General features: G+C 36.8%; 1 protein-coding gene across 7 annotated transcripts in view; it reads right to left on the minus strand.

Annotated features, from left to right (window-relative positions):
• The window catches only part of tmx4 (thioredoxin-related transmembrane protein 4), a 30506-nt gene that overhangs the window by 16216 nt on the left and 180 nt on the right, over nucleotides 1–14110 (minus strand). For 4 of the 7 annotated variants that reach the window (XM_052146184.1, XM_052146185.1, XM_052146182.1 and 1 more), the window contains exons 1-5: nucleotides 14094–14110; nucleotides 13466–13581; nucleotides 7983–8028; nucleotides 7660–7788; nucleotides 6264–6309 (exon numbers count right to left, since the gene is read on the minus strand). The exon at nucleotides 14094–14110 is cut by the window's right edge and continues 180 nt beyond it. In XM_052146184.1, coding sequence (XP_052002144.1) covers nucleotides 6264–6309; nucleotides 7660–7788; nucleotides 7983–8028; nucleotides 13466–13581; nucleotides 14094–14110 — 354 coding nt within the window. Of the gene's footprint in view, nucleotides 1–4442; nucleotides 4545–6263; nucleotides 6310–7659; nucleotides 7789–7982; nucleotides 8029–13465; nucleotides 13582–14093 lie in introns of all 7 variants that reach the window. The other 3 variants (XM_052146183.1, XM_052146181.1, XM_052146178.1) reach the window with 1 other exon arrangement.

Below are 14110 nucleotides of genomic sequence, written 5' to 3' on the forward strand. Positions count from 1 at the left end.
TAAAACTGTAGTAAAATGTTTTTTAAAAGAATATGGAAGAATATGTAATCACAAACAAAACTATAGTAACCATGTTTGTTTGCAGAACGATTGATTTGTATTACTAGTTTTGGTTTTCCTGCTGTTTTAATATGGTTTTGCCTACAAATATCTTGTAATGTGGTAACTGTAGTAAATCCAGAACAAATACAGAAACTACAAATACACAACCATGGATAATATCAAAATATTTCAAATAATAAATTCCCTTCCCTGTCCTCTAAGGGTCTCCGTAGTATACAGACATACAAAACACTGACATGGAAAACTGCTTTCCTCTCTCCAACTTTTAATTTACATAGAAAACACAAGTAAAACTGTTTAATGAACTCAAGACCAGCAGTTATACACACCTCGCACAACACAATGAAATTATCAATGTTTTTACAGCATATGATAAATGACAAACACAGGAACATCTAAGTAACGTGCTGGCATGTTTCTTTGTGTTACTACTTACAAACCCACTTAATTCACCGGGTAAACATTTATATGCTACACAAATTTAAACAGTCTGTCAATAGTATAAAAATGAAAGGCAAGTGACCATCAAGTAATTGAAAGACTGCATCAATTTCAATATCAAAGACATTGTAAAAGTTCTGAAGTGCAATTTAATAAATTCCATTTGCAATGATGGGAAATTACAAATCTACACCGTATAAAAGAACGCTTTTATGCAACTGAGAAATACTTAAACCTGAGATCTTGTATGCAATGCATCCTTCAGGTAATATGTTGTATTAATGTAATGATGATTACGGACAGTTTGTGATATTCACACAATATGCATTAAGTTTTAAAGGCTGCAATAGTGCAAGAAATACTCTTCATTTTCGACATACTGCGCTTAGAACCTTTTCTTCTGAAATCAGTCAGGATTGCAAATGCAGGACTTTATTAGTGGCACGGAAATGTATAACATGGATAAACATGGGAGCATTCATCATGACAAATATAAAACAATGAAGGAATTTGGGTAAAACAACTGACTGAAACTTGTCAAGAACTTGTCCGGTCTTATTTCTAGCCAAAAAGTTTTAAAAGATATTTTAACTTTCATAAAGAAAATGAAGCCTATTTTAGGCCATTACCATTATATTTGCCATTATTTTCATGATAATTAAGCACATTTTCACCCACAATTCTTGCTCTTTACTGTAATGCATCCAGTTAATAAAATGTTTGGATTTTTTCATAATTATTATTTTTAATCATGACTTTGATTACTAGAATATAGTACATTTTGTGTCTTAAAAATGTTGGCTTTTTCATAAAAAAAATAAAAAGAAATACATTAATTAAAATCAGCATTATTTAAAGACTGTACATGTACAAATACTTCATAATTATAAAATAAATGACATTAAATATGATAATAATTTACATGTTTTTCCATTTCATTACAGTAATGAAAACACCACGTAAATGTGCTTAACTTTCATTCAAATAATGACAATATTATTTCTTATTTTTGTTTATATTTTTTGCTGTGAAAAGTGACCCTGACGTGTTCTTTACAGAAGGAAGTCATCCAAACACATTGTAAACAAGCATTCGAATCGTGTTTATGCTCATACGTATAACATTTGGTGTATATACTAAATATAAAACCATAAAACATTAAGAGTAGGTCTGTAAATGTTTGGCATCAGACCTTTAGCAATAAATGTAAGCAACTTGTGTTCATAAATCAATTTAACCGCAGCTAGAAGCATCAAATGAGCAAACTGCGTTCTGCACGTGCAGTACGTTACAGAAATCTGTTGCTAGCTGGTGTACGCTTTTGCATATCCTACAGATATGGCATTTTCTTCTTTTGGTGGCAACGGCACTAAAAGCAATCACGCATTAAGTGCCCTCTGAAGTGTTCGGACCCTGCGGTTTGCGTTGTCTCACTGAGCTCTCTGCTGCCCCTTCTGGTGAACTCGGGTCACTGCAACTGGCGGCGGTGTTTGTGATTGGAGCATCCTCTTCTGTCGACTCTTCTTCCGACACTCTCTCACTCTCGTTGTCCAGGTCAGATGTGCGTTTGTCCTCTGTGAATATGTCTTCCACCTCGTCCTCCGAGACGTCCTCTTTTACAGTCAAAACTACAGAGACACAAAGATTTAAGTGTTTCATTTGTAGAAGTTTACAGAGCGAGTAAGACTGCATTTGGACACTGCATATTGATACATGATATTTAAGTCTTGTCAACCATTTTAAGCTTCTTAGCAGCTTATATAATAGTTGTATCTTGGGGTAGAGCTGGTGAAATGTGACATTTCGAATAGAGGTCGGCCTAATGTGGACTTTGTCGAAACCAATAATGAAAGTGATGGAAAAGTTTTTTTATTATTATATACAAGATATGACGTTGGAGACACGATGTGCTGACGGGGCACGTGTCCATATAGTCGCATTTTTCTTTGCATGCCCTCGCTTCAACTTGGAGCGCTTGATTTATCTAACCAAAATAACAAAATATGCATTGAAGTGAATTTAAATATTTGAATGAATATTGTCAATGATTTCACTTCTAGAGGCCGCTATATATTCCTACTGTAGTACCGAGTTGTTTTAACTCTAGAATCCTCCAGAGGAGGAACAGGGAAATATAATAAAATAATATATCGGCAACTATCGGCATAGATTTTTTACAGATAACCATTAGTTCCAAAAGTAACTATCGGCACCAATTAATTGGTAAAACTGATATATCGGTCTACCTCTAATTTTAAATACTGCATCTACAATTTACATTACTACATGGAACTATAGTAACTAGAGGTAGACCGATATATCGGTTTTACGATTAATCGTGTGGATAGTTACTTTATGGAACTATCGGTTATCTGCAAAAATCTATGTCGATAGTTGCAGATAGATTTTTCCGCCTCATCAATAAACCTCATCTTGTGAAATAAATAAATATATATGTATATACTGATCATCCACAACATTAAAACCACCTGCCTAATATTGTGTAGGTCCCCCTCATGCCATCAAAACAGCGCCAACTCGCGTCTCAGAACAGCATTCAGAGATTATATTCTTCTCAGCACAATTGTACAGAGTGGTTATCTGAGTTACGTCAGACTTTGTCAGTTCAAACCAGTCTGGCCATTCTCTATTGACCTCTCTCATCAACAAGGCATTTCCATCCGCAAAGTGATGTCACTTTGTACAGGCCCCGCCCACAACTGTTGACGGACACTGCCGACGGACATGTTTGTTTGTGTGTGTTGTTTCGTTATAGCGCATAGCGAACGTTGTAACAGTATTTGTGTGTGTGTGTGTGTGTGTGTTGCATATCCATTGTTGCAAAACTGCTGAAAAAACTCTCCAACAAATAAATACATTTATCAAATGGCCTTTCGGAAACTTCCTGAATCATTCTCAAAGTTGTTCCTTCTGATGGAGTCTCTCCCTCATCAGTGTCTGACTCCGGTTCAAACACATCGGGCTGAACACCTCTATTTACACTGTCAGTCATATTGCTAATGATGTCTAGTTATCCCAAGCAGAGATGTCAAAACTCCGCCCCAAATGAGCACCAGCTCATTTGCATTTAAAGACACACACACACAAAAACAGCTCGTTTTTATTTCCACCCAAAAATTGGTATAATAAATTATTTGTGTGGTATTTTGAGCTGAAACTTCACAGACACATTCTGGGGACACCAAAGGTTTAAATAACATCTTGTGAAAAGTGGCATAATAGGTGCACCTTTAAAGAAAAGGAGAGATGAGTTGAAATACATTTTGAGGTAATTAACATTATGCCACAAATGCTGTTGATTGAGCTTAGCTTTTTTTTAACCCGGAATATTCTGTTAAGAACTCATTTTATAATAAAAACATGTATAGTTTAGTGTAAACATTGTATAAATGACTTTTCTTTTAGTGTTTCTGCATTTACCTGTTACGTTTTCTTTACGCTTTGGTCTGGATGGCCAAATGCAGTCCACAATCAACACCAGCATCTAATGGGGAAAGGTGAAATTAAACCGAATCATTAATTCAACTCAAGCAGGAAGTTCACTTTTAAAAGTTTGATTTGTGATGCGAGAATCACCCACTGAATCCTCAAAAGAGCCATGAGAATCGACCAGCACTACACAACTCACCGTTGTATAATGTAGAGCCATCTTCGTTTCAAAATTGATTATATAATTCCTTCTGGTGCAAGTTATCAAGTATCTAAATGTGTGATCTGCTTCATAGAGCTCACAGTAGATGAAGCCAAGTGCACTTTGATGCTTTCCTTTACTAAATGTGAGGAAATACTCTTTTTAGATCTGTACAGTCAATGTATCATCCATAGAATAATTTATGCATGAGATACTTTCATGCATATCACTTTGTACTGTATAAATGAATTTACATAAGCTGTGAAAATGATGTTTTTAAACTTACCAGGCCGAGCACTAGTCCCATAAAGAGTGTAATGATGGCAAATATCACGTAAGAGCCCCATGAGGGAATGCCCAGTGTATTAGTCAGGTAAGTGTGGATTTGCTGTGTTAAATGGACAAAAAGAGTTAATATTGAGATGTACAAAAACCTACATATACATTTCAAATAAGCAGAATTGGATATATATATATATAAGCTTTTGGGGAAAGTATAGATTTGTAGTCATGTAAATAACAAAGCAGTGTGACATTATTTCTTATATGGAACACAAAAGGAGAAATTTTGCCGCTCTCTTCTATTGACCTGTTTCAGTGATGTCACTTTTTCCCCCCAGCCGCCATATTTGTGACCATCAGCAGGAGAAAACAATGGCGATGAATGGAAAAACATCAAGAAAAACTTCAAATAATGCGTTTGATCCATGCAAAGTCCCAGGAAAGGTGTATACAGGTCTGAAGTCAACACACATATTTCTAACTTTGACTTTTGAGGACATTTAAATCTATTTGATCCAGGATTTACCTCCGTACGCTGGTGAGTCTGATGTGTGACCGGCGAGTACACGCGCCTACAGGTTCATCAGCGCTCTTTGATCAAAATATTACAAAACGTCTGTGATGATCCTTGGAGACAGTGGAATGAAAAGTGCCATATTACAAAGTTTCACTAGCATCAGAATAGTATTCAAAACAGACGAGGAACGTTGAAGCCGAAAGTCCGGGAAAGTGTTTTGGGGCCTCTTTGTGTTGGTGCAACAAGGTGACATTCCTTGGCTTCTAGAGGGCACATAGCTCTTCAGAAATGATTTTAGGTATGCCAGCATCAGAGCCTTGAATTTAATGCGTGCATCAACCGGCAGCCAGTGGAGAGAGAGACAAGGAGTGGTGTAACATGCGCTCTCTTTAGTTCATTAAAGACCAGACGTGCTACTGCATTCTGGATCATTTGCAGGGGTTTAATTGCACATGCAGGGAGTTCTGCAATGAGTGCGTTACAGTAGTCCAGTCTAGAGATGACAAGTGACTGAACATATTAGTGTTTTACATTGTAGTCTAGTGGTGTGTGCTTCATGATCTTATGGTGTGTTATTTATTGACTGACATTAGTATAAACACATTAAATACCTGGTCACATAACTGGTAATCAGATATCACATAACTGGTAATCAGAAGGTTGCTGGTTTGATCCCCACAGCCAGGCACTTAACTCCAGGTTGCTCCGGGGGGATTGTCCCTGTAATAAGTGTACTGTAAGTTGCTTTGGATAAAAGCGTCTGCCAAATGCATAAATGTAAATGTAAATATGTACTATATATGCACATTATAGTGCTTTTTATTTATTACAATGTGTCACAATTATGACGTACATTTTATACAGTCTGGGCATTATGAATAATATCATCCTATGTGCATTTCCAGTTTAATTGTGTTATAAATATAGCAGACATGTACACAGATAACTGACGTGTCTGAATAAATGAGCAAAGGCCGTGCTCGCTCTCATCGCTGCTTGACTTTGGCGAAATGAAGCCGTGTGTCACTTAAAAGACAAAAATGTATTGAAAGAAAAATGACACTTTTTCACTCTGGTAATTAATTAAAGAACAGTATCACCATTGATCACGGTCATACATGGCGGCACGCGGTCATACAGTGACGTCACATGAAACAGGTCCATACATTGAAAGTAAACAACAGTGGGCATTGGTTGTCAAAGCGTTACTCCTCTTGTGTTGCACAGAAGAATGTCATAACATGAAGTTGAGTAAATGATGACGGGATTTCAATTTTTGGGTGGATTATAGAAACAATTATTTCTTACTCTGATCCACACAGACAGCCGAAACAGAGTAGCCATTCCTGACATCCTGTTAATGAACAAAATAGTTTTAAATTAAATAAATATATCTGCTTTTACGTCTCGTCTAAAAACACATTTTCATAGACTTGCATTTACCACTATGTAAATGTGTTCTTGTATATCGAGTGTGTTTGTATTTAATATTTTGTGAAACTCTTTGTGATATGTTGCAATACAAATAATGTATTATTAGTTACTAATAAAATTATAATATGTAAATATGAAACATCTGAGCCACTGACCTCAAACCATGCACTTTTACTTAATGCAACGGTTCTATGTGAGATTAAGTGAAATAACGTGTGCAAGTGAAGAATTTAGGACATACATATATTACTATTGCTTTAAATAATATAATTAAATATAATATAATCATGTTGGCTGAGTTCCAAAAACAACAGTGTGAATGTAAAGTTAGGGAGATATTTTAATATTAAAATATTATTTTGTATGACATTTTACCCCTGTGCAGTATTTTATTGAAGTTTTTAAAGCCTTAAAAATAAATAAATAAATTATATATCATATATCCCTATTGTAATATATGATTTCAAGTTAAAGGGACAGTTCACCCAAAAATGAAAATTATCTCATAATTTACTCTCCAGTGTGTCTGACTTTCTTAAAAAAAAAAAAAAAAGGTCCATACAATGTAAGTGAATTGGGGTCCAAAACTTTGAAGCTCAAAAAAGCACATAAAGGCAGCATAAAAGTAATCAATTCTACTCCAGTGGTTAAATCTATATCTTCAGAAGCAATAATATAGATGTGAGTGAGAAACAGATCAATATTTAAGTCCTGTTTTATAATAAATTCTCCTCCCTGCCCAGTAGGTGGCGATATGCACGTAGAACGCGAATCCTTTAAAACAAAAGAGGAAGAAATGTGAAAGTGAAAGTGGAGATTAACAGTAAAAAAATACTTAAATAGTGATCTATTTCTCACCCAAACCTATCGTATCACTCCTGAAGGTACGGATTTAACCACTGGAATCATATGCATTACTTTTATGCTGCCTTTATGTGCTTTATTGAGCTTCAAAGAATTGCACCCCATTAATTTACATTGTATGGACCTACAGAGCTGTCATACGCATCTGGGATGGCATGACGGCGAGTAAATAACGAGAGAATTTTCTTATTTGGTTGAACTATCCCTTTAAATATGAATAAATGAAGTCTTAAGGTGTATGTGTATTAAGAAAACCTCAAGAAGTATGACAATTTGTATGACTATAAATCGTTGTGACAAGCCCACAACAATTGTCTGTATAACAATAAATCATCAGCCGAATTTCAGAACAGTGACAACCCATCAGCATCAGCACATTTCTAAACAGTAATATTGTATTATTTACAGCAGAGAGGACGGTGATTTCCATCCTGGTACAGGTTCAACTGCCGCCCACTTCCTCTCCACAACATATGCTTGAATATCCTCAATATTCCGTGCTGATACATATTTCCGGAAATGTCCGTCTTTAGCACTGCAGTACAGATAGATCTTTGGCATTATTTAAAAAAATACAATACATGTATAATTCATAAATGTAACATATTTATTCTAATAATCTATGCAAATGTCAGTAAAAATAGAGAACATTTTATGGGCTTCAAACAACAGTTTCAACCCCTGAGAGAATTCAGTGACGCATATAAATTCAGTCATTTGTGGACTTACTGAAAAATAGTGGGCAGTATTGTAACCAGAAACCTCCCACTCAAACCTGCGGAACAAAAGAAGAGAGACAGAATATGATAACACAGAACGAGCACATCCTATACCCACCGAAAAGATCCCTTCGGCATGGGGAGGCGGTATATTCTCTATAACTGAACAGCAATAAGAAAAATCCTGACAGTCAGATACAGTAAGAGGCGTTTTCTCTCGGCAGCTGTGATTTCCAGAGAAAACACTCTTGTATTCAGTTCGTATGGAAGAGAAACTTCAAAACCCACTGCAGGTGGAAGCAGCTATTTGTGGAATCACAAGACCTTCATTACAGAGCCTTGATTTACACAGGCATCATTAAAGGGTTAATCTTGGCCTGCCTTTAAAATGCAATTAATGTTCAAAGGGGATTGTCTAACCAGCTCAGTGTTACTGATATATATAGACTTTCATCTCCTTGCGATGTCACTTAATGATGGTGGCTACTAACTAGTGGACATTTAAGAGTCAATCTTAAACACATCAGAACAGATTTTTCTGTTTGTGATTTCTTCGTTCAGACACGCAATTTTGCCGACTTTTGTACAGGCAAGAACCTCTCACATTTCCTTCAGGAAAGTTCAAATCTAGCTCCTTTTAAAGTCTCTGTGTAATGGACTTAATTTGAGCCACATGGCAAACGTTGAAGGAAGTATGCAAAGCATGCTATCTACAGAAAGAGTTCAGTTAACAGGGACGTGCATAACAACTATAATGCCAGACATCCATGACGCACTGATGTTGATCAGAATATATGCTAGGCATGAGACGATATGGTTACCTCATGACTTGGTTCAATATACGGTATGAGGTTTATGATTCAATATAATCTCGATTCGATATAATTACACTTAAATGACAAAATATTACAGAACATTTTTTATTTTCTAGAAAATGCACATTAGAATATTTCTCATCAAAATAAAGCTCTGTAGTACACAATATAAATGCATCTCTCTCACTGTTGGCTTTTCGACCCAACGTGGAATGCACACGTCACTCGGCTGCGTGCATCGCTCTCTCTCTCTCCGTGTCTCTCTAAACTACAGCGGCTCTGACTGCGGCTTTATCTCGCGCGTGCTAACACCATAATCACCAACAGCTGCAAGAGATCATTCACCCCAGGTGTCCATCCTGGCCTCGCCCTGCTTGCCACAAATGTGTAAAATTTACAAGTAATAACATTTAAGTTTACATTCGTTTGCATAAGAAACGCTAAATAGGTTACTGTCACTTTAAGAGTTCAATGAGTGCCTCGCAGTGTTCCGGTTCACTGAACATCCATGAGAATCTCTGCGAAATTAATATTTATTTTTACTATTTATCTGAATAAAGAACAGAAAGGATATTGAGACACATTATTCAATGAAAGTGGAGCCGTCTCTCATCTTTGATGAACACACATTACACGGAGAAAACGATCCGCTTTAATCTCAAGCACTTTTCATCAAAACAAGGTGATTTTGCAGGTATTCCAGTACTTACATTTCTAAAAGTGAAATTCAAGCACTTTAAGGAGCTTGTGTAAACCCTGTAAACAGTGTAGAATTATGATGTTTGATGGGCCATTTCATTTATGATCACATGGACGCTTGGCCCTGTAATTGCTGCTAGCAGCTATATTTATTCCTTCCCAATGGGAGTCTATGGCAGCCCATAGAACCATACATAGGAAAATGATGAAATTTGGTACACTGATAGGGGTGGTCATGAATAGCCCCCATACCAAATATTTTTTGTCTGATTACTCTCCTCTTGATGATTTCAACAGACCCCTTGCATTAAAACTCCACTCATTACAGTATCCGCCATCTTGGATTATGTCATTCGTTTTTTTTCTTTCACTTCTGCTCTTTCAAACTTTGCTTGATTTGCACACAAAATGGCTCAAAATAATCTCCAGACCGAACCGCAAAGAATTAATAATACTGAATTTTTATATATTTTACTTTGTTGAAAAGTTATCAGGGCTCCAGACTAAAAAAATAACTCGGGAGCCATTGGCTCCTAAACTGAAACATTAAGGAGACAAATGTCTTTACACCATTCGTGCCATTGAAGAAACTGTACGTCCATCCCTCACAGCCTCGTTGTCATTCCTATTAAAAATCAAAGATGGCGCTAGTGTGAATAAGGACTATAGCCCTAGTTTTTTAATGTTGCCAGATGGCCCAGACACAAAGACTACAAGAGTGCAAATTGAATGAAATCCCAGATGCAGTTTATTGTGCTACTCCAATCCCAATCAAAAAATGGTACACAATAAGGGACTTTTCATTATAAAGAAGCCTGAAATACACATGGGGCTCAGTTGTGAGCTCACTGATGGCTGATTCGCCGAGAAAGTGAATCCGATTCAAACTGCTAAACTGAGCTCCTGAGTTCTTTTCGGGTGATTCGTGAAAAAGATCCGGTTCAAAAGAGTCATTTGGTCATGACTCTCTCACGCTGGGTTTGTTGTTGTTGTTGTTTTGTGAGGTGCAGCGAGCTCGTCACCACAACAGAAAAGCGGCATGAGACACACTGGTGCTCACTCTATAGATGTATTCAATAACTCACAAGATGATATCTGACGAAACCGCATATACAGTAAATGCACAAAACCCGACTGTTGCCAATGTCGACTAGATTTTAAGTTATAGTCGCAATAAATTAATTTGGTTGCATTTGTGAACATTTTAGTCGCAGTCTGGAGCCCTGAGTTAAGCAAACACATATTTATTGAGGTGGCTGTGAAAAATGATTTGAGGCTGTATCTCAGCAACACTGGACCATGGTCTGAGGGCATGAGCAGAGTTTCACGACAGCGCCACATGTGGGTCAAGAATTGTGAAAAATGGCTTTTTTTGCCCATACTGTCTGGGTCTGTGGATTCCTTAGGTCATGCGGATTTCAATGATTCCAGTTCTTCCCATATCGGCATACACTGCCTCTCCACCTTATTGACATTTAATACAAAATGCATTGTCGGATTTCAAAGAAAATTGGTGTGCATCATTGATGTCATGTCCTGATGATACTTGAGCAGTTTTGAGACAGTGTCACCTATAGTTCATAGATAACCCACACTTGTGTGCTGACTCTAACCTCAGGAAGTCTCTTTGCCACACAATAGGCATATCAACTGAGTAGCTCAGTGTGTCAAAGCACTGATTTATAGTTCAAAAGGTGGTGGATTCGATTCCCAGTTGCACCAGTGTTAGAGTTCATCTTATACTGAACTGGAGATCTTTGTATTCTTTACTGAATAGTTGCAGGGCTTATCACAGATCATTTCTGTTTGAAGGTATACATCTTGTTTTTCTTAGTCTTAGTGTTGTTGTTCTGATATGGAAGTGATATCTTTTGAAATTATTGAAAGTTTGGAGACATCATCACATTTAGTTCAAAAGAACATGGTTTGTTTAGCATGGTTATCATGCTACATGCCATTATAGCTTAGCAAGCTAATCGGTTAGCATGCTAACTTGGGCTTTCTGTTTAATAAGGCTATTTGATCGCAATGTTATCCGTAGGGCAACATTAGCTTAGCATGCTAATCAGTTAGCATGCTAGCCAACACATTTGTAAGGCTATTTGATCAAAATGCTATCCGTAGGCAAAGTTTAACATGCTAATTAGCTAGAATGTTAATCATTTAAATACACCATGACCAGTCTGTTCTTTCTTTCTGTTGTGTTTGATATCAGCCATATTAGCACACCAACAAATGCATTTTTTATTCAAAACCTGCTGACTCTCAGCTTGGTATGTCTCTTTAGCACCTTTGAAACTTTTCTGTCTCTAACTTTTTTGGTGATTTGTGTCATATTCAAGCAGTGTGTTGTGCTTACTATGGTGTAATGCTTGCCATTTAGGAGATTTTGAATTATGATTACTGAATGGTTGCTGGTCTTTTCCCAAAACAAATGATTATTTTCCCCTTTGTTGAAAAGTTAAATGAATGTGAAGTTGATCATGGTAACAGCTGTACACAGCTGTATCTCCACTATGTTTGGTATGTCCCCTTTGTTGACTGGCAACTGTATCATGTAGTGGATAGCACATCTACAACAGGAAGTCGTGGGTTCATGGGTGACATGGGTGATCTGTGCTTGCTCTGTGAGGTCTTTGGGTAGTGTTTAGTGTTGTGCAGTGGTTGCCATGCTGCTTGGCCCTGTAATGGCTTCTTGCACATATATTTTCTATTTCATTTTTTCATTATTTTTAATACATTATATTGTGTTAACTTAGCATTGTATAAAGAATTATTATATTTATAAATTCCTTCCCTGCCTTTTCATTTAGATGGATGATTGTATTAATAGTTCATTTTTCACTTGATGCTGCTTGAACTTTAATGAGGGGAACAAGCGCTCTCTCATGAAGGCAAGAGATGAAAGGAAAGCAGAGAAAGAGTACATGTTCCTGGACTCTACAGGTGCTGCTATTGTTAATGCTGTTTAATTGGGAGATATTTAATAAAGATGTTTGAAATACACCACGTCTTGTAACTCGTGTTATTACTGAGATGGATATGCCCGGCATAGACCCTTACAACACTATGCCAGTATTCCCACCACTCCATGGTGTCATGACAGAGTTGCTGAAGTCTTAAAGGAGCCGCGCATCGGTGTATGCGATCAGCCAAATTACTGATCGCCGATCGAGTCATAGGACGTGAATATCGCGATTGCGATCTGTGGCCAATCGATCGAGGCATCCCTAAACAAAAGTCAAGATTTACAGTGAAAAATAAATAACATTTTGGTCTGTTCCTCACCAAACCGATCGCATATATTCAGAAGACATGGATTAAACCACTGGAGTCATATGCATTACCTTCATGCTGCCTGTATGTCCTTTTTTGCAGCTAGAAAGTATTGAGCCCCATTGACCTCAACTATTCCTTTAAGAATCAATATTGGCATCATTCAAATGAATGCGATTATTAGGAAGATCTATATTTTTTACCATTTTATCATTGAATTTCCAGTTAAAACTAGATTTTTTTGAATATTCTAAAGAAAATTTCAGCTGTACCTGCCCATGCAAAACTTGCACACATGCAACCATGCTTGTATCATGTTTTGGCTGATTGACAGATGTGGTTGCTATGGTGATCTGAGTTGTTGTTGCATACTGCTTTGTGGGTTCTTTCTAGCCCAAGTCAAAAGAGTCCACCCCAAACCTCTATACATGACTCAGGTTCTTTCCTGCATGCACGATTTTTTTAATTTTGTCCACCAGGTAAAGTTGTATGTCTAATCACTTTGAAAAGTAATCAAAAACATTTCCTTAAAAAGCCACATGATTTGAGGTATAATTGGTGTCTGTAACTTAACCAATGCATGATAGCATCTACACTCAGATTTAGGACTTACACATCTAGGGGGTTGTTCAAACGAACCCTGTTTAGCAGTAATAGTAATACTTATAAGCACATTATATATAGCATATAATAATGGCCAAACCTGGTTGTTGTGTTACATCGACCCTGCCCACTGATATGCCCAGACTTTCACTTTGTCTGCCTAGATTCTCCCAGTCTGCATGTAAATGTTGACACGCCGGACACCATGGAGCATAACTGTCATAAAACACAAAACAGCTAAATTACTGTTAGCCATCTATTTAAAATCAAACAATATAGCCCTTTTGATATCATATTATACAGGAAACTCACTAAACACACCCTCTAATACATGCAATGAATACTGAGTAAATATGGGTGATTACTGTAATGATGTAACTATGATTACACTGTAGGCCAACATATACATATTAATATACAGAATACTTCTGCGTATTAATCCTTAATGATGATATAAAGATGTGCATTTTCAATGCCGCCAAAGTGCTGTAAAAAATCTCAATCTCACTTCCGATGATGAAGCACAGCACGCACATCACTGCATTTCGATACATTGTTATTGTTATTATGTCGATACATTGTTACAATGTAAACTGTTACATCGTTGCATGTTTACAATGTAGCGCGGCAGATCACAGCGTCATAAAATCACGCGCTCTGTTAATCCGATGAACACATCACAATCATTCATAATATATAATGCAGCATATGGATGATGATATACTCACAATTTGATCATCCACTC

The sequence above is a fragment of the Xyrauchen texanus genome, chromosome 16 (genome assembly GCF_025860055.1).
Source record: "Xyrauchen texanus isolate HMW12.3.18 chromosome 16, RBS_HiC_50CHRs, whole genome shotgun sequence".
Lineage (NCBI taxonomy): Eukaryota > Metazoa > Chordata > Actinopteri > Cypriniformes > Catostomidae > Xyrauchen > Xyrauchen texanus.